Source organism: Scophthalmus maximus, chromosome 7 (assembly GCF_022379125.1).
Source record: "Scophthalmus maximus strain ysfricsl-2021 chromosome 7, ASM2237912v1, whole genome shotgun sequence".
NCBI lineage: Eukaryota > Metazoa > Chordata > Actinopteri > Pleuronectiformes > Scophthalmidae > Scophthalmus > Scophthalmus maximus.
The window spans coordinates 1,386,444-1,404,597 of record NC_061521.1 but is presented as its reverse complement, the minus strand read 5'-3'; the positions used below and the strand labels follow the sequence as shown (position 1 = coordinate 1,404,597).

The 18,154-nt window shown below is 39.5% G+C and overlaps 1 protein-coding gene across 1 annotated transcript in view; it reads left to right on the top strand.

Moving 5' to 3' along the window:
* LOC118315632 (cytosolic carboxypeptidase 4) overlaps nt 1–17,303 on the top strand; it is a 75,118-nt gene extending 57,815 nt beyond the window's left edge. Inside the window, 10 exon segments of the mRNA XM_035643072.2 lie at nt 1,277–1,364; nt 1,718–1,850; nt 2,708–2,861; nt 5,706–5,886; nt 6,579–6,708; nt 7,744–7,875; nt 9,746–9,808; nt 10,088–10,201; nt 13,269–13,414; nt 14,808–17,303. Coding sequence (XP_035498965.2) covers nt 1,277–1,364; nt 1,718–1,850; nt 2,708–2,861; nt 5,706–5,886; nt 6,579–6,708; nt 7,744–7,875; nt 9,746–9,808; nt 10,088–10,201; nt 13,269–13,414; nt 14,808–15,126 — 1,460 coding nt within the window. The 3' untranslated portion in view covers nt 15,127–17,303.
* Nucleotides 17,304–18,154: the final 851 nt, after the last annotated feature.

Genomic DNA, 18,154 nt, shown 5'->3' with positions numbered 1-18,154 from the left:
ATTGTCTTACAGATATAAAGGCCTTAATGACTTATAATTTTTTACTTCTACATTCAGACTAAACTGAGATCCTTGAATCCTGCTCTTAACCTACATAGCCCGCTATAATTAAGCCCCATCATATCTTACAGAGCTCATAGTTCCATATTATCCCAATAGATCACTTGTCTCTGTAAACTCAGGACTAGTTGTGGTTCCCAGAGTCTGTAAAAGTAGAATGGGAGGCAGAGCCTCCAGCCACAAGGCTCCTCTTGTCTGGAACCAGCTCCCAGTTTGTATCAGGGCGGCAGATACCCTCTCCACAATTAAGGATAGAATTAAAACCTTCAACTTTGATAAAGCTTATAGTAAGAGCTGCTCAGGTGTTCACTTAACCATTTCTTATGCCTAGACTGCTGGGGGAACTCCCATCATGCATCTCCCTCTCTCTCTCTGCCCCCATGTATTTAAATTTCATGTCACTAACTGTGTTTTATTTGAAAGTCTTCACCAATGTGAGCTCCTCTCCTCAACAGAAAACACTGCTCCTGGAGCATCTGAAAAGGGTTGTTAGTAGTCAGTAGATACTTCCGTAACCTGGTAAGTCGCAAAAAGCATGTCTGGGGGCTAGTCTGGCACACCACCAACAAAGCCAGATAAAGCAAGAGCAAGGGAACTTCCTACATGTGCTGAGGGCGGTTGACCAATCAAAACAGAGTGAGCCAGCTGGCCAATCAGAGCAGAATGGCTCTCATTTGGATAGGAGCTAAAACCAAGCGTTTCAAAGACAAGACAATCGTTAAATAAATGCAGTCCATTTAACATTTTTTTGTGAGTAAATTCTAACATCTTATGACCTATATTCACACCAAGCGCGACTTAAATGTTTTGTGCGACAAAATTACATACAAAAAAACAATGCACCTGCATTGTAATACAAAGTCAATGCAGGTGTGAAAGATGTGACACGAATAACGCAAAAGTTGCGTCATCATTTCACTCGTTCGATTTGAAATATTTGAAGCCAAGTGGAATATTTGTGTGCTACGACTTGGCGAAAGCCAATCAGCATTGAGATCCTAGCAACTTCACTGATGTCCCTGTCCGACAGAAAGCGGGTAGGTATTCTCAGGTTGTCTTAACAGTAAATATACTAGCGTATAGGATCCCAGCATAGGCTGACATGAATACACATTGCTAAACCATCTTCATACTTGACATGACACCGTGTCTATTCCCTGTGTGTGTGTGTGTGTGTGTGTGTGTGTGTGTGTGTGTGTGTGCGCCCGCACTGCAGGAATGCAGCCGGTGCTGTTCTCAGTAAGGGAAGCTCTGGAAGGTAGACCACACTGGGTCAGGACCGGAACTGAAATTTGTTATTTCAGGTATGAATGAAATGTACAGATTCAACAAAGAGATGAGATCACTTTTTTTGTCTTCCTTGACAGACCGAATACTCTTATGTTAAAAGAGATGTTGGTAATCCAATCACATAGTGCTTGACTTCATCAGACCACTGAGAGGTCTTTGGAAACATGTTTTCTAAAAAGGTTTGGGCAGCAACTTGATCTCTTAGGGCACACAAAGCCTGAATGATTAATGTGAATTTTGTCATACTTGAATGATATAACATATTATACAGCATAATATTAATTCACCTACAGAAGCTCACACTTCAACAAATGATGTCTGAGAGCATTTGTGCATTGTTTTTTAATTACTCTATTTTCTCCTCAAGGAACCACTTTTGTCCAGCTCAAGGAAGATGTAGAACAACTTTTTATACTCTGACCTTTACCATCACCTTCAAACACAATGAGGATGTCTGCTACCTGGCCTACCATTATCCCTACACATACTCTGCTCTGAAGGTAACCACCTATCGGTCCACATCCATACATCCATCTGTGATAATAATGTAACTAATTGTGTTACACCTGTTACAGCACAGCAGTGTCTAGCTGGGGCCCCTTGTCACGCCTCATTCTTCAGTATAAAGGTTCCATGAATGAGATATTTATCTTCTAGACCTCTCACACAAATTCTTTACGTTTTTCTACCCTCCCATGAATCATCTTACAACCCATCAGATGTATATAGTGACCCTCTGAAAGCAAGGCAAGGCATATATCTATGTATAGTGCATTATCATACATATCATCATTTTTTGTACAGAAAACAAAAAGGAAACAAGCACAAATTGAAAAATTGCCTTCAACTTGAAGGCATCAGAAAATAGAGCATTTTCAAATTTATTTATTGAAGAAGGTCATCGTTGGAGCAGATTAATGGGCGTCGGAAGCAAAAAAAAGTGGGTGGGTCCTCCCCGAAAAATTCTTTACTAGAGTAGATGCCATTTCCTGTATTCTGCTTTGTGTGTCTAAAGATCAATCCCTGAATCTTGGGCTCAGGCGTTGACCTCTTTTAATAACACATCCGTCTCTCATGCCGGAGTGGAGAGTTTGAATCACCCTGGTTATATAAGAAATTGCTTTTATTGCCCAAAACAATTACCACATTTGGTCATACCAAGGAGATTTCCCATCGTGAAACACGGGACGAAGTTAGAAAATAACTCACTGTTATTACTCTTACAATATGTTTGCAAAGAATTTTGTTAGCCAATAAATATAAAAACAGGTGTTTTATGTGAATATTATCTTTCGGAGACAGGGGTGTATGTATTTTTACATCAAAACACCTCATATATATTTATTGTGTCTGTCAGGCTCATCTGAAGGTGCTGCAGAAATCAGTGGATCCTGCCAAGTGCTTCTTCCGGCAACAGATTCTATGTAAAAGTTTGGCTGGAAACTCCTGTCCAGTGGTCACCATCACTGCCTCTCCTGCCAGCAGGGCCTGGAAAGACATGCTCCAGCTACGTGAGTGTGTGCCTTTTTGTGCTTTGCTCGCATTGTAGGGACTTATATAAAAGTCCCCTTGGGGACAAAAAGACAGTTTCTAAAATTATAAGATTCAAAAAAGATATCGTTGACCAGCTTCTCTAACTGGTTGAGGGAAATAATATATTTGATAGATTCCAATCTGACTTCAGTCAGAAACCTCACTGCTCAAATCAACAACCTTCCTATGCCTTCTCAAAAAGCAATCTTCAATTGTAATCAGTTCCATACTGGATCTCTCAAAATATAATAATAATTCTGGTTCTTGTGATCAGCGGATATTACTTCAACTCTGTCTTTATTACACTATTCATGTATTTAGTTGGTTCAAAATGCTCATCATCACTCAAATTGTCATCTTCATTGGCTTCCACTACAATATAGAATCAAATGTTTACAAATTACAAGGCTCAGTATTTTGTCATTTGGTAATGTATATATGCATGGATATGTATACATTTGGAATGTGTGTATATTAATCTTTATTTGAAAAACTTTGATAATAATTAATTTGATTTGTTAAAGCAGTGTCATATTTAGAAGAACTTCTTCACAGGAATTGAACATATTGTCCATGACTATGTGTTTATATATGTATGATCACCTGGAACAAAGAAACGGTGTGTTTTCATCAACTTTGAATGAGTTAAATATAGTTACATGAGGTGGACCCGACCTCCGTGTAAGTCGCCATGTTTGCTACGTCGTGTTGAATATGGTTGTTGCACGGAATGGTCCAGAATACGTCGCATTCGCGTTTAATTTTCAGTGCTTGCCGGATACCGGAAATGTCCCCTGTCCGTTGCTCAGTTGGTTGTGGTTTGCAACGTTACCACCAGGTGCCCTGATTTTTAGGACATTAACAAAGCCAATTTTTCTAACCTGGTGCACTCAAAAACATAGCATTCATCATTTACTTAGGTCTTTTACACACTTTTCTGAAGAAGGAAGTGTTTGATGAATCCGACGTGGCCTGTTTGAACAAAGTCATGGTATGACCAAATAGACATTTTGTATAAGAATATGAAGACGTTTTTGTATGAGGCCCATTTTGTTTCTTGCTGCCTAGCAAGTAGATTTATGTCACTTTGCTATCAGATTTTAGTGATTAACTGGGTGAATACAATCAATTAATAAATATTACTTCCTGACATAAAAATAAAACCTAACATAAAAGTTGTTTTCCTTTAAGGAATGATAAAATCACTAGTGCAGAGGTTATCACAGGGTTGTATGGTATCATAATGACCAGTGCTGTTTTTCAACTGGCTTTTAGAACAGGACTGGCTTTTTCTTCAATTTTTTTAAATAAAAAATATAATTAGGGGGGTTTATGTCATCATGAGTTAAATGCTACCTTATTCCAAAGTAATTTTTTGTGATCCATTGGGAAAATTGAATCCTGAGCTGTGCCTCAAATGTTTGTCTGCAGTCTGCTTAAACAATAAGGAGTTCTATTAATTATAATAAACTCTGATAGATGAACCAGGACATAAAGTCCACTGTTCACGTATTGCTAATTCAGAAACTGTACCGGCAGTTGTGACTGCGGACACGCCGCCGGTCACAGCGGCCGGTCTGCCAGCGTCTCTGCCCCAGCAGCAGCTCCATGTCACATCAGCTTTGTCCAACTTCAAGTCCCTCAGCTGATTGCTCTGGCGTCTTCCTCCTCGCTGGCCGCCGTCGACCCATGTTACCGATGAATTTTGCGAAGTCGGGGTGCAGGGAGATAGTTTCTCCAGGGCAGACGCTGCCGAGCTCCAGGACAGCACAGTCAGAGCCGGCTCTGAGCTCCGGTGAACAGACACACGGTAAACAGAGAAGGCGATTGGCCTGGCCATGCGTCACTCAGAAAACAGTCAGCCAATCAGAAGAGAGGCTCATAATATATTAAGTAGACAGGCCTAATTGGACCAGTTTTTTTGCAGAGCTCCTTAAAAAGAGCTATAAAACCATATTGAGATGTTTTTTGGTACTAAAAAAACAAAGAATTATATCTTCTTAAGGATATCAAAACTTCAAATGAAACACCAGAAAGGTGACAATATGGGCCCTTTAACACTCATGGCCAGCTGTCACTGATGTAGCTTAATGGATTGTTGTGATGGGTGCAGGATACTGAATAATGACTGGTACTGATGTGTTTATAAGAGCTGAACACAGGGTTAGTGACAGATTTAATGTTAAAGGTTTCAATACACAACTTAATTTCAATTCAATTCAATGTTATTTCTATAGTGCCAAATCACAACATACATTGTCTCAAGGCTCTTTACATAGTGAGGCCAATATTACAATATTACAGGGAAAACCCAACAAACAAATCCCACGATGAGCAAAGCAATTGGCGATTTGGTAACTGTGGAGGGAAAAAACTCCCTTTTAACAGGAAGAAATCTCTGACAGAACCGGACTCAAAATTACTACTACTTAAAATTACTAAATTAATACCAACATTTATAAATGCAATGATTTGGTTTTTATTATTAGTAATAATCCAAATTATAATAATGACGGATTTGGGTCCTGCAGCTGTGGAATCAGAGATACACACCTTGCAACTTGCAACCGGTGTCCAAACACTTTGGACTAAGTAGTTGGCTGAAGCATTTAGACCACAAGGGGTACCGCAATGGTCATTGGCAGTGAATTAGCCAGTCTTTATATACTGTGACAGATTGAGGAGTTGATATAGTGATACATCTTGTAGAGAAAGAAAATCTACAACAATATAGATTGGTAGGAGAAAGGGAATCCGCAGTCCACACATAGACAGGATAGTGTCAACAGGTAAATGATAGAACTTTGTCTCCATTCCTGCAGGTAATCGTCCTTGTATCGTGCTGACAGCCCGTGTCCATCCTGGTGAGTCCAATGCCAGCTGGGTTATGAAGGGCACCCTCGAGTTCCTGTGCAGCAGTGACTTGGTGGCCCAGAGTTTGAGGGAGGCCTTCGTCTTCAAGATCATCCCCATGCTCAATCCAGATGGAGTCATCAATGGCATGTAAGTGAGAGTAGGCCTGTGGGAATTAGTTAGTCAAGAAGAAAAAACTCAAAAACTCTTTCTATCACACACACACACACAAACACACACACGCACACACACACACACACACATACACATGGAGTAATTAAATCCTAAGCCTAACCCCCCAACCCTTATTATCCTCAGCTAATGTTTCTATGAGGTGTTAAGGGCCGAGTACAATGACCTCAGTTTTGTCTGAATTTAGAAGTAAAAAAATTATAGGTCACCCAGGCCTTTATGTCTTTAAGACAGTCATCTGCATAACAATGGTTTATAAGACAGGTTGATGGCTTTGGATGAAGTGACCAGTGAAGGGGAAAAGCAGTCTAGATATGAAACAGGTTATCGTATTAGTTCTGAGGCTACTGTGTTGGACAGTGTATATTTGTTGTGTGTGAAGTGGTTATTAAATGTAAAGTGAGTTATATGACTGATTATAATAACTGATCCATTAATAATGGAATCAGACCTTGCATGACATTTACTTTATTTGTATGGGAAACATTAACATATTTACTTTCTGATGTTGAGTTAGTATTTTCCTAAAACATATGACACACCAATAGATAGTGTGGCTAGCTTTTTAGTCATATACAATATAACCAAATAACCAACTGCATAATAATGTGAGAGCAGTTCTCAGTCTCATCTGCTCTGTGTCACATCAGGAATCGCTGTGATCTAAACAGTGAGGATCTAAATCGCCAGTGGTGTAAACCAGACCCCGTCCTCAGTCCAACCATCTACCACACCAAAGGTCTCCTCTACTACCTCAACAGTATAGGACGAACTCCACTGGTGAGAAACATGCTGTACAGTGTAAACTTGTTTTCTGAGTTGTTTTTCTTGAGCTCTACCATTTTTCTTTGTATGAAAACTTTTCAGTTATTATGACGATCATCACGGGCAGGTTGGTGAGCTGGTTAGCACTTTGCACTCTGACCTTGCAGCAAGAAAAATTCTTGGTTCGGTTCTCGGTTCGTCCAGGGCTTTTCTAAGTGGAGTATGCATGTTCTCCCTGTGCTTTTGTACGCTTTCTCTGGGTACTACTTAGTCCTCCCACAGTACAAAAGCATGCAGATTAATTGGAAACTGGAAATTGATGGTTGGTCAATCCATCCTCTGTAGATAGATAGATAGATACTTAGATAGATAGATAGATAGATACTTAGATAGATAGATAGATACATAGATAGGTAATATGTGTTTTATTCCGCTTTAGGTTTGGTTTGATTCCGAATTGCAGCCCCTTGCTTCGTGTCATCCTACTTTCTCTTCCCCTATCACAATTGTCTGTCCTGTCAATAAAGACTTAAATGCCCAAAAAACAAATATTGAAGAAAAACAAAAATATCAGATCAAACTTAAACAAGCATGGTCAAACAGAATATTCAGTTCCACTGCAAAATATTAACAAGACATATAAATACAGCACCATACAAGCTCCTCAAAAAATTTGACTTAAGTGACAAATTATGTTTATCAGAACCTGAAGTAGATTTTATACCACTTAATCCTCCTGCAAAGTTTGACCTGGCAGAAGCATTTTGGGCACTTCAACAAAGACCTAATGAAAATTATACAGGCTATGACACTACATAGTGATTTTTTTACGTCCGAGTTCCATATTTAAGGATTTAACAATTTTACCACAGCCATATGTTCCAGGTATCATTCTCTCATCACTCCATGATTCAAGACAAACTCTCATCTCAGATTGTGTGAATTTGAGATGTGTCTCAGATCCTTATTATCAGTTTGATTTGGTTGGCGTGTTTTTGTGGATGTTTAAAAATGCAAAGCTCAATTTCTCCCCCTGTATTTATCCTCTAGGTTTTCTGTGACTACCACGGCCACTCTAGAAAGAAGAACGTGTTCCTGTACGGCTGCAGTGTGAAAGAGACTCTTTGGCAGTCTGGATCCGCAGTTGACACAGTCGGATTGAAAGAGAACCCTGGATATAGGGTAGATGCTCACACACACACACACACACACACACACACCCTCACTTCTCAAAGTTTAGCAGGTAATGACACTGCTGCCAGGCTGCAGCTCTGTGTTTGTATTTGAGTTCCGGAAATGTTTCTTTAGTTTTGTGCATTCTGTTAAAAAGGGGAGCTCTGACTCTGTCTTGGTTACACAGCTGGTGGAGCCGCTCCTCTTTAGGGAGCCATGACTTTTTGTATGGGCCTGTTTTTAATGTCACTCACTGTATATATAATATTTACCATTACGTTTTCACTATCATTACAGTAGCCCAGAATGGACAAACCAAACATAGAGGGCCTTCCCAGTTTTGGGAATATCAGAAGGCCTCCATAGATTCCCCTGCAGTCTTGGAGGGGGAATGTGGGGGTGGGCATTTAAATGCCAATCATTCCTGATTTCTTTCTATTCACAATTTTAGTAAAAAAAATATATTTTTGGATTAGATAACCAGTAATTCTACAACGTGAAATGAAAATAATATCATCAAACAAATGAAATAGGAAAGAACCACTCGAAATAGTTTCTTTAAATGTAAAGTCAGCCTAAAAATATAATTTAAATAAGCACAGAAATGTATCAAGTTTACTATTGAGTGAATATTTGTGCCCTTTTGTCTGATGATGATCAATGATGTCAATCGCATTGAATTGTTCATTAATGATCATCAGAAATATTGTTGGTGGATAATGTTTTTAATAAAAATATAGTATTTAGATTTTGTTACTATTTATCGCCATGCAGTCTCCTCGTGTTGTTCTGAGCCTACAGCTTCTCTGTTTTGGCTCTTGGAGGAACCTTGAATTCACGGGTCCAGATTGGACCCTGGCCTCTCTCACAAGTTGTGTAGCACTGGATGTGTTAAACTGAAATAATATAGTGGATGCTGCTGGTCCTGGTTTCCACAACACACAGGCCCTGCCATCTTTACCGGGTGTCAGGTCTCATCGCTTCACCAGAGACATTTTGAACCTGTGGATTAAAAGACTGAGGAGAGAAGAACTGGATTTATTAAAAGATTACAACATGGGGTCAAAACCTCCAGATTCACATGATCCTTTCCCTGAGCGGGGCTCTGTTCTAAAATTAAATGGTCTGACAGGACCGTTACAAGATTCAAAGTATACTGGAGTTTCACCATTACACATGTCAAATGGAAAGACAATATATAGACACTGTAAAAGCATCAAACAAACTGAATGAATGGTAAACAGGACAGTGTGGAGAGAAAAAAATAATGTTGGCATAAATGTAAAACCGACATGGAGGGTGTTTTATAAAGCTCCATTAAATAAAAGGTCAGGTGACCTTCAGTGGAGAATCCCCACGGTGCTTTAGGTGTAAATGGTTTTTGTGTCCAAATTAAATCCAAATGTCTCCAGTGACTGTCCCTTCTGTGAGAGACCAGATGGTGTTTCATTGTTATTCTGAATTTAAAAGACTTGAACCTTTGTTTCACCGGATTTTCTGTTCAGAAGGTTTCTATGTAAATGGTCCATAACAACATTCATGTTCGGTGCAGGCTACAACAAGGAAGCAGGAAAAAAATGGAAAAACTAAATGGAAAATTCTAATAATTTGGTTCCTATCTTGGTGGAGTTTAGATTTCATATGGCTATGAGCAGTGGGAATGATTTTATATCAATGTGGTGCTACGAAAATATCATCTGCTCTGTAATGGATGAGAATTTGGTTTTAAGCCCTGGTTTTGTATAAAATACTGGACATGTTTTTTATGAAGTATTTAAAAGAGAAAGTAATTGATTAATGTTTTTACTGGAATTGGAAAATGTATGATATGATTAAGGGTTTTTAAAAAATCTGAATCTTTGTCTCTCTCCTTCTCTAGACCATTCCAAAGACCCTGGATCGTATTGCACCAGCCTTTTCTTTCAACAGCTGCAACTATTTGGTAATATAACAACAATGATAATAAAGATAATGATATGCATCAGTTACTGAATCATCGTCACACATCTATCAAAATTATTTTGTCTTTTTAATCATCAAGTCTCATCACCACCAGTGTCACCATCATTATAATATTTTGTCTTATAAATTGTATCCAATGTCATATTATTCATATTTTAATGGACTTTTTATTTTCTACCTGCATTCATATTTTGTGAACACTTTTGTTTACATAAGAAATCATGTGATATTGAAACAAGTTCTGTTTTTAATTTGTCAGGTGGAGAAGTCTCGCTCTGCCACAGCCAGGGTGGTTGTCTGGAGAGAGATGGGTGTGCTGAGAAGTTACACCATGGAGAGTACTTACAATGGTTGTGACCAGGGTATATACAAGGTGTGTACATGTATGTGAGATTGTGTGAAATAGACACTTTATAATATAATAATTACTTCCTACGCTGCGAAATAAACATAAGCATGTTTATTGTATGGCCTTGTTTGTGCTAGGTCAGGCTAGCAGTGTGTCTTGTTTGAGCATGTCCCCAGTCCTGTAGTACTAACAAATACAATACTGTATTTTGGAAGCTGAAATCTAGCTAAATCCGCATGTAACTTTAAGATATGATATATGAATACAAAAACGAGATAGAGATGGGAAGAGTAAAATATCAACTTTGCTGAAGGAAATTTCAAAGATAATGTTTTATATTATAAAATATATAAGAATAAACATTTACTTCACTACACTTTACTTCATTAAGTCACTAAACCATATATGTTGTAAAGAATATTAAAGACTTTTTTTAAATAAATACCCTACAAATATTATACTTCTACTACTAAATGACTAAAAACAGCTAATTATTCTCATGTGGACCATGTGAACATTTCACATATGGGAACCTGTCTTTCAAACATTTAATACATGATAGGATTCCCATGATATTTTGAAATTCTGTTTTAGCCAATATTTAATAAATGAATGAATACATAAATAAATAAATACATATGTCTATGAAATACATCCCGAAATAAATAAATGAGGCAATAAATAAATACAAATATTTAAATGAGGCAATTATTTAAATTAATTGGTTTTACTTTTATTTATTTCAGGGTACTTCTATTTCATAAGTCAACATTTATTTATTTCAAGAGACTTTTATTTCATTGGTCCACATTTATTTATTTCTGGGGACTTTTATTTCCTAATGCCACATTTATTTATTCATTCATCATCTACCGCTTTATCCATTTAAGGGTCGCGGGGGTCGCTGGAGCCAATCCCAGCTAACTTTGGGCGAGAGGCGGGGTACACCCTGGACAGGTCGCCAGCCTATCACAGGGCCACATACAGAGACAAACAACCATTCACTCTCACTTTCACACCTACGGTCAATTTAGAGTCTCCAATGAACCTAACCCCATTCTGATGTCTTTGGACTGTGGGAGGAAGCCGGAGAACCCGGAGAGAACCCACGCATACACGGGGAGAACATGCAAACTCCACACAGAAAGGCCCTGGTTGGTTTGAACTGGGATTTGAACCCAGAACCTTCTTGCTGTGAGGTGAAGGTGCTAACCACTACACCACCGTGCAGCCACATTTATTTATTTCACTCTCTATTTATTTCAATTTCTTATATGAAAATCAAGGGTCGTGGCTATCTCACAGATTCAGACGAGAGCAGTGGGCAAAAAAAGACCAATAAAATCGCAAGAGAAGAAGAGTGCGGACATCATGAAAGATATCGGTGGGGCCACGGTGTCCGGGCACACTGCTCCACACTCGCCGGGGTACGTGTGGAGCGAGGGGCCGGCGGTGTGGAGCAGTGTGCCGGCAACAGATCTCTGGCAGGTGGGATTCTTGTGCGTCCGCACTCTTCTTCTCTTGCGATTCAGTGGTCTTTTTTGCCCACGGCTCTCGTCTGAATCAGTGAGATAGCCACACCCCCTGATTTGCATATAGGAAATGGAAATAAGTAGAGAGTGAAATAAATAAATATGGACTCATGAAATAAGAGTCTCTTGAAATAAATAAATGTAGACTTCTGCTTAGGAATGTGCTTCATATTTCCACTAGCAGCCCTGTCCAGGGGAATCAGAAACGAGACGAAACACTTTGGGAATGAGTGTAAATGAATGAACTTGTTTTGACAAGGCAAGGCAACTTTATTTGTATAGCACTTTTCATGCAGCAAAGTAAAATGCTTCTCAGAACAATAAAATAAAAAAATACAGTAAATAAATAACAAAAATTAAAGTGCAAGGTTTACAAGTTTAAAATCGAGGAAAGGATAAAATATATGTATTAAAATTTGAATTAATAAAAGGACAGTGCAAGGAGATAAGAACAGTACAAATACATTAAAATCATACATAAAATAAAATTAATACAACATTTGTGCTTCCCTAGATTTCTTTAAAAGCCCTGTCGAAAATAAATGTTTAAAGACCAGATTTAAAAGATTGCAGTGTGGTGGCGAACCTCAGATTTTCCGGAAGTTTGTTCTGACCCTGGGAACATTAAGCAGACCAGTGTCTGAAGATCTGAGGGGTCTGGCGGGTTCATAACCCTGGAGGAGATCCGAAATGTATTTCTGTCCTAACCCGTTAAGTGCTTTATAGACAAGCAACAGAATTTTAAAGTCAGTTCTATGAGACACGGGAAGCCAATGCAGTGATTTACCAATGTGATGTGGTGAATTTTTTTGTCCGGTTAGAACCCTGGCAGCAGCATTCTGTCAAGGACGTGACTACTTGTCAGGAGAGTGCGACTGTGTTAGCCTGCTCAGCCAGCGCCAGCACCTCACAAGCACCTTTAGTATAGATCTTTAACATGCAGTTAGATGTTGTGCACTGAATGGACTTTAGTTATCACTCTCGCCCTTATTGCTACTTTGATGAACTATCCCCCCTGCTACAAAAAATCCTAGAGGAAACTGTCAGTGACACAAATTGTGTAGGAGAAGAGTGCAGTGATTCACACACGCAACAGCCGATAGGCCTTTTGCTAAAAGTTCACATGATTCAGTTGCAAAAAAAATTATTAATATGGTTTATTGCAACAATTCTGGCCTAATATATTGTCTGACTAAAAGTAGTTATCGTGACAGGCCTAAAAACATGTACATATATAACCACTCTTGCAAACATTCTTTCCTTTTTCTTGCAAATCAACCTCTGGAAAGGAGGAGTTAAGAGGGAGCAGGAGATAAGAGTTACTTGGTCACTGGATGGAAACAAAGTCAACAAAATAAGAAAACTGCGTCTTGACAGGGCTTCACAGTCGACTCACAGCAAGAAGGTTTCTGGTGTAATCCAGATTCGGACAAAAAACATCCAGGGCCTTTCTGTGGAGTTGCGTGTTTTGCCTGTGTCTGCGTGTTTTTTCTCTGCAGATTGGGGTTTGGTTAATTAGAGACTAAAATTGACCTGACTGTGTGTGTGCGCGTGCGCAGGGCCTGCAGACAGGAACCAGGGAGCTGCAGGACATGGGGTTGAAGTTCTGTCACAGTCTGCTGTCTGTAACCAAAGATCTTAAGGATCTTTACAGCAGGAGACTCATTGACCTCGATTACAACATCCTCGACCACAAGTCTCACAAGTAAGTCACTATCTTGTTATGGACTGTGTAGTTGTGTCACGCCTATAGTATTAACCTCCAAATAGAGAACATGGTGTTGCACATTATACTTCAACAGAGACACAGGTTAAAATATCAGTTCTGGATTATGATTAGAGTTTGGATATATTAAGGTTATTTTAATATGACTAGTGCATTTGCAGAAATCACACACTACTGAAAGGACATCTTGTCCACTGGCAGATATTGTAAGAAGGATTTTGAGTTGTTGAGTCTGAATTACTATGGGACAATTTCAAGGGTATACAAACTTTATATGAATGGGTTTATATTATTAAACCTACAGTAAATATCAGCTATGGAGTTTAAACTGAACTTAGTAATACATTTCCAGTGCTTGACATTTTCTTTTCTAAATACACAAAATAGAATAGAATGCCTTTATTGTCATTGGGCCTCATGCAAGAACATGTTCATATTCTTATCCTAAATTTCTCCTACCTCTGTTTGTACCGTGACTTCATATGAACAGGCCATGTCGGATTCATCAAACGCTTCTATCTTCAGAAAAATTTGTAAATTGCGTGTATAAACAAGATGAATGTCACCTGTGCGTATTCAATCTGGCCTTCTTCAAGGTCCTTATCTCATATGGGATTTAGCTGCAGAGGCCAGTGATGCCCTGCAACCTGGACTTGGTTTTGATGTAAAGATACCCATACCAGCAGATAGAATGAAAAGTGAGGATTGATTCAATAAAACATGAATAAAACATTCTCATAAAGGTAGTTTTAACTTTTCTTCCAACGAAGCTTCTGATAAAGGTGAATGTGCTGATGGGCTGTGGTGCATACAGCATCCACCTGAAGCTCAAAGGACAGCTTGTTGTCAATAATGATGCTCAACAGCCTGATCATTGATGGTGAAGTACTTCCAAAAATACACAAATTACTTTATTTCATCAGTTTCTTTCTTTGGCAGTATGAGAAAAACTCACCATTATTGAGGATCGATGTTAATACTACCATTTTCTTTGTCATGATCCCAGTATCAACAATATTGTGTGTCAGTATGGTTTCTGCTTACATCATGCAAATTGAAAGTTCACATAGCAGATGTTCTTTTTCGAGACAGGGATGATCAAGCGCTTATCTGCCCCCTCATGGATATACTTAATGATAATATGATGATATGATAGACAATGACAATTGTTTTGCTGCCATTTTCAAAGCTGTCAGACTGGGCATCATGGAAGTTGAAGTGAAACTCAGATAGAACAACCAGATTTTAGCTATTAGGGCTCATCTCAGACTTGAATCGAGGAACTCCTGCACCCATTTTTGTTATCCCTCAAGGATACGGTGTTTTTTTGAACAACATTTAACATAACACTCTTCCATCCTCTCTTATGTAGCTTTTTTGAAGATGACGAGCCTCCATGTGTCGAGGAGATCGAGTATTCCACAGACTGTCCCAAACTCAAAGGCACTGATCTGGATTCAGATATCAATACCAACATGGCCAATGTGGATGAAGAGGAAGATGGGGGTGGCAGTGAGGATGGACACAGTGGGGCAAAGCAGTGGCAAGGCAGCATTGGCAAGTCCCAGCAGTCAAGCATGAAGAGCTGTCTGTTCCCCCACCCAATCAGACAAGCAGCGATGGAGAAACTCAGTGAGAAGAGGGACAAATGTCAGGGTGTGACCATTGTCAATGGACAAATCACAAGTTAAAGGAATATTTCTACATTTTGAGATTTTGATTTGTTTTAAGAAATAGAGCTTTTAGCTTTTCACTAAAAGGTCTTTTGTAAGCATTCCCCCATGACACATTGCAATAATTATTCTCCAAACTCAATGGAAAATCTACTGTTTAGCTTTACAATTCAAAAATAAATTACTTCTTTACTGTACAAAACAGGGACAGGTAAGACATATAAAAAACAAAGGCATTAAAGTCAGAGACCAATGGGGAAATGATCAGTAGCACTACAGATTTTTTCGAGATGTATGAATTGTCATGGTCCGCTAGGACCAAGACACTTTGGACTTTTTGTGAAAGACTCTTGTGACCCCTTGTTTTTTTCATCTTGAGTTTTGTATTTCCTGTTTTATTTTGTAAATCATTTCCTGTGCTCCTGTGTCCGGTTTTCTGTTACTTTACATTTCTTGTGATTACCTGTGATCGTCTGTACCTGTTCCCTATGTATCGCACCTGTGTATCGTTACCTCTGCCCTCTTGTGTGTATAGTCTTTGTTCTCTGTCTTTTACCTCCCTTTGTTCTGGTTGGATCCTGTAGCTCTGTTTATCCGTGTGTAGCACTGTCTCTATGTTAAAGCCATGCGTCCATGTTTTTTTGTTGAAGTTTTGGATTTTGTTTAATTTTCCCAGTAGAAGACTGGAGGTCAGTTTTTGTTGCTTTTTACTAAATCCCTTTCCCCATACCTGCATTTGGTTACTGCTTAACTCCTGTCCCTGAACTCCGGTCGAAAAACCTGGCCAATCCCTGTCCTTGAGTCCCAGTCGGTGGCTCGACAAGATTCCTGTCCCGTCTCAAGCCCCTGAACCCAAGTCAGCGGACCGGCCAACCCCTGATCCCCGTCTCCAGTCGGCAACAGACCGACAAACCCTTCGTTGGTGGTCTGGCCGACCCCTGCTCCTTGTCTCCAGTGGGCAGCAGACTGACACATCCTTCGTTGGTGGTCTGGCCGACCCCTGCTCCTTGTCTCCAGTGGGCAGCAGACTGACACATACTTCGTTGGTGGTCTGGCCGACCCCAGCTCCTTGTCTCCAGTTCGCAGCCAACCGACCCATCACTCGTCAGTGGTCTGGACGAACCCTGCTCCTCTTCTCCAGTCGGTGGACCAGCCCACCCACCCCCCTGATCCTCAGTTGGTGGTCTGACTGACCCATGTGGTGTAAATTTCTCATATAATCATGTATTAACATATACTCTGTTTAAATTGTGTTTCTGGTATGTGGGAAAGACTGTCTATGAGAGGTTATAATTAGCTGAGCCTGGGGTAGAAAAGCAGATGAGGGAAAAGTGGTTTACAAGGGGTTAATGAACAGTTGGTTTATTAGGTGTAGTAAGACATTTGGGCCAGGAAGAAGTATTTAGAGAGATGATGAGGCCAACATTCTTGTTGACCTGGCTGCCTTGACCGGGCTATTTAAGATGATTTTTCTGTATGATCTGGGTCAGACCTCTGAACCATTCCATGGTGAAGGAGCTCTGAACCAGCTGAACAGACTGTTGTACTCTTGACTTTGATTCAATTAAATATGACTTGTAGACAAACTTGTTAGGTTTGAATGATTATTTGTTCATTTCTCGAGGAAATCAAGATTTCCCCTGCAACCCACACTCCTGATCCCCAGTCGTCGGCCGTGCTGACCTACAATCCGGGTCGTCCCCCTGAACGGCTTTACCCCTCTGTCCGGCCCGTGGGTCGGACCCCCTAAATGGCTGTGCCCCTCTGACCGGCCTCCTGATCGTCCTCCTGAGCCATTGCTCGTTACCCATTGTGCCATCTGCCAGAGTCCCTAAACAAAGCCATGCCCTGTTCTCCAGAGACTTTTTGTCTGCTCCTGGTTTTCTGTTATGTTACGTTTCTTGTGATTTCCTGTGATCGTCTGCACCTGTTCCCTATGTATCTCACCTGTGTATCGTTACTTGTGCCATCTTTTTTCTATATAGTCTGTGCCTCCCTTTGTTCTTGTTGGATCTTCTGTTCATTTCCATGTAGTTCTGTTTAGCTCTGTTTATCCGTGTGTAGCACTGTCTCTTTGTTTAAGCCATGCCATATGTCCACGTTCTTTTGTTGAAGTTTTGGATTTTGTTTAAGGTTCCCAGTAGAAGACAGGAGGTCAGTTTTTTGTTGCTTTTTATTAAATCCCTTTTCCCCAATACCTGCATTTTGGGTCCTGCTTAACCCCAAACGTGACATGAATAGAGCCAATGATAAATATATTTAATCAATCAAAATAAGCTGTAAGATAATGGCTCTTTATTGATTAGCGTTCAACCTAAAATCAACTATATTGCCACATAATCTCAAATGAACTTTTCAACTACGACTATCGATTGGTCTTTTGGAAGTGGCTTTTGTGTGGATCTTTAGTTCTGTGTGAATAAGAACCCTTACATGGATTCCTGCAATACAGACAAATATCCTATATTGACTTTTTGAAGTGTGGTGATTACAGCTGCTCTATTGTCAGTTTCTTTTCTACCACGGTGTATTGTATGATGAAAAATGGACCTGGGAAGGGGGGTAATATTTCGAGTATTCACGAGATTAAAGTTGTAAATTTAAGAGAAAGTAACTCGGATATTCTCTGACATTAAAGTGGTCCATTAATGAGAAAAAAAAACCTGGATGCAGCTAAGAAATAAACAGACGAGAGACCTCAATTTACATACGTCTTTACTGGGCAATCACCGAAGCCATACACACAGGTTACACAGCTGTGGCTATGTAAAAGAGTATTTTAATATGTTGGCCAACCATGAAGTAACACATAGTTTCTGGCACTTACTTGAACCACTAGGTGGCAACAAAATACCACTCTATTAAAGTCCACCCCTTTTAGATTATCAGCTTTTATTTTTTTTAAATGGATCATATTAATATAATAGAGGACTTTACCAATGAAAATAAATTTACTGACTCTGTTTGTTCACACAAAAATAAATCTTTACCTTCCAATACAACATAAGTCTCTTGGTTATAAACAAAAATAAAATCGTCAACCTTT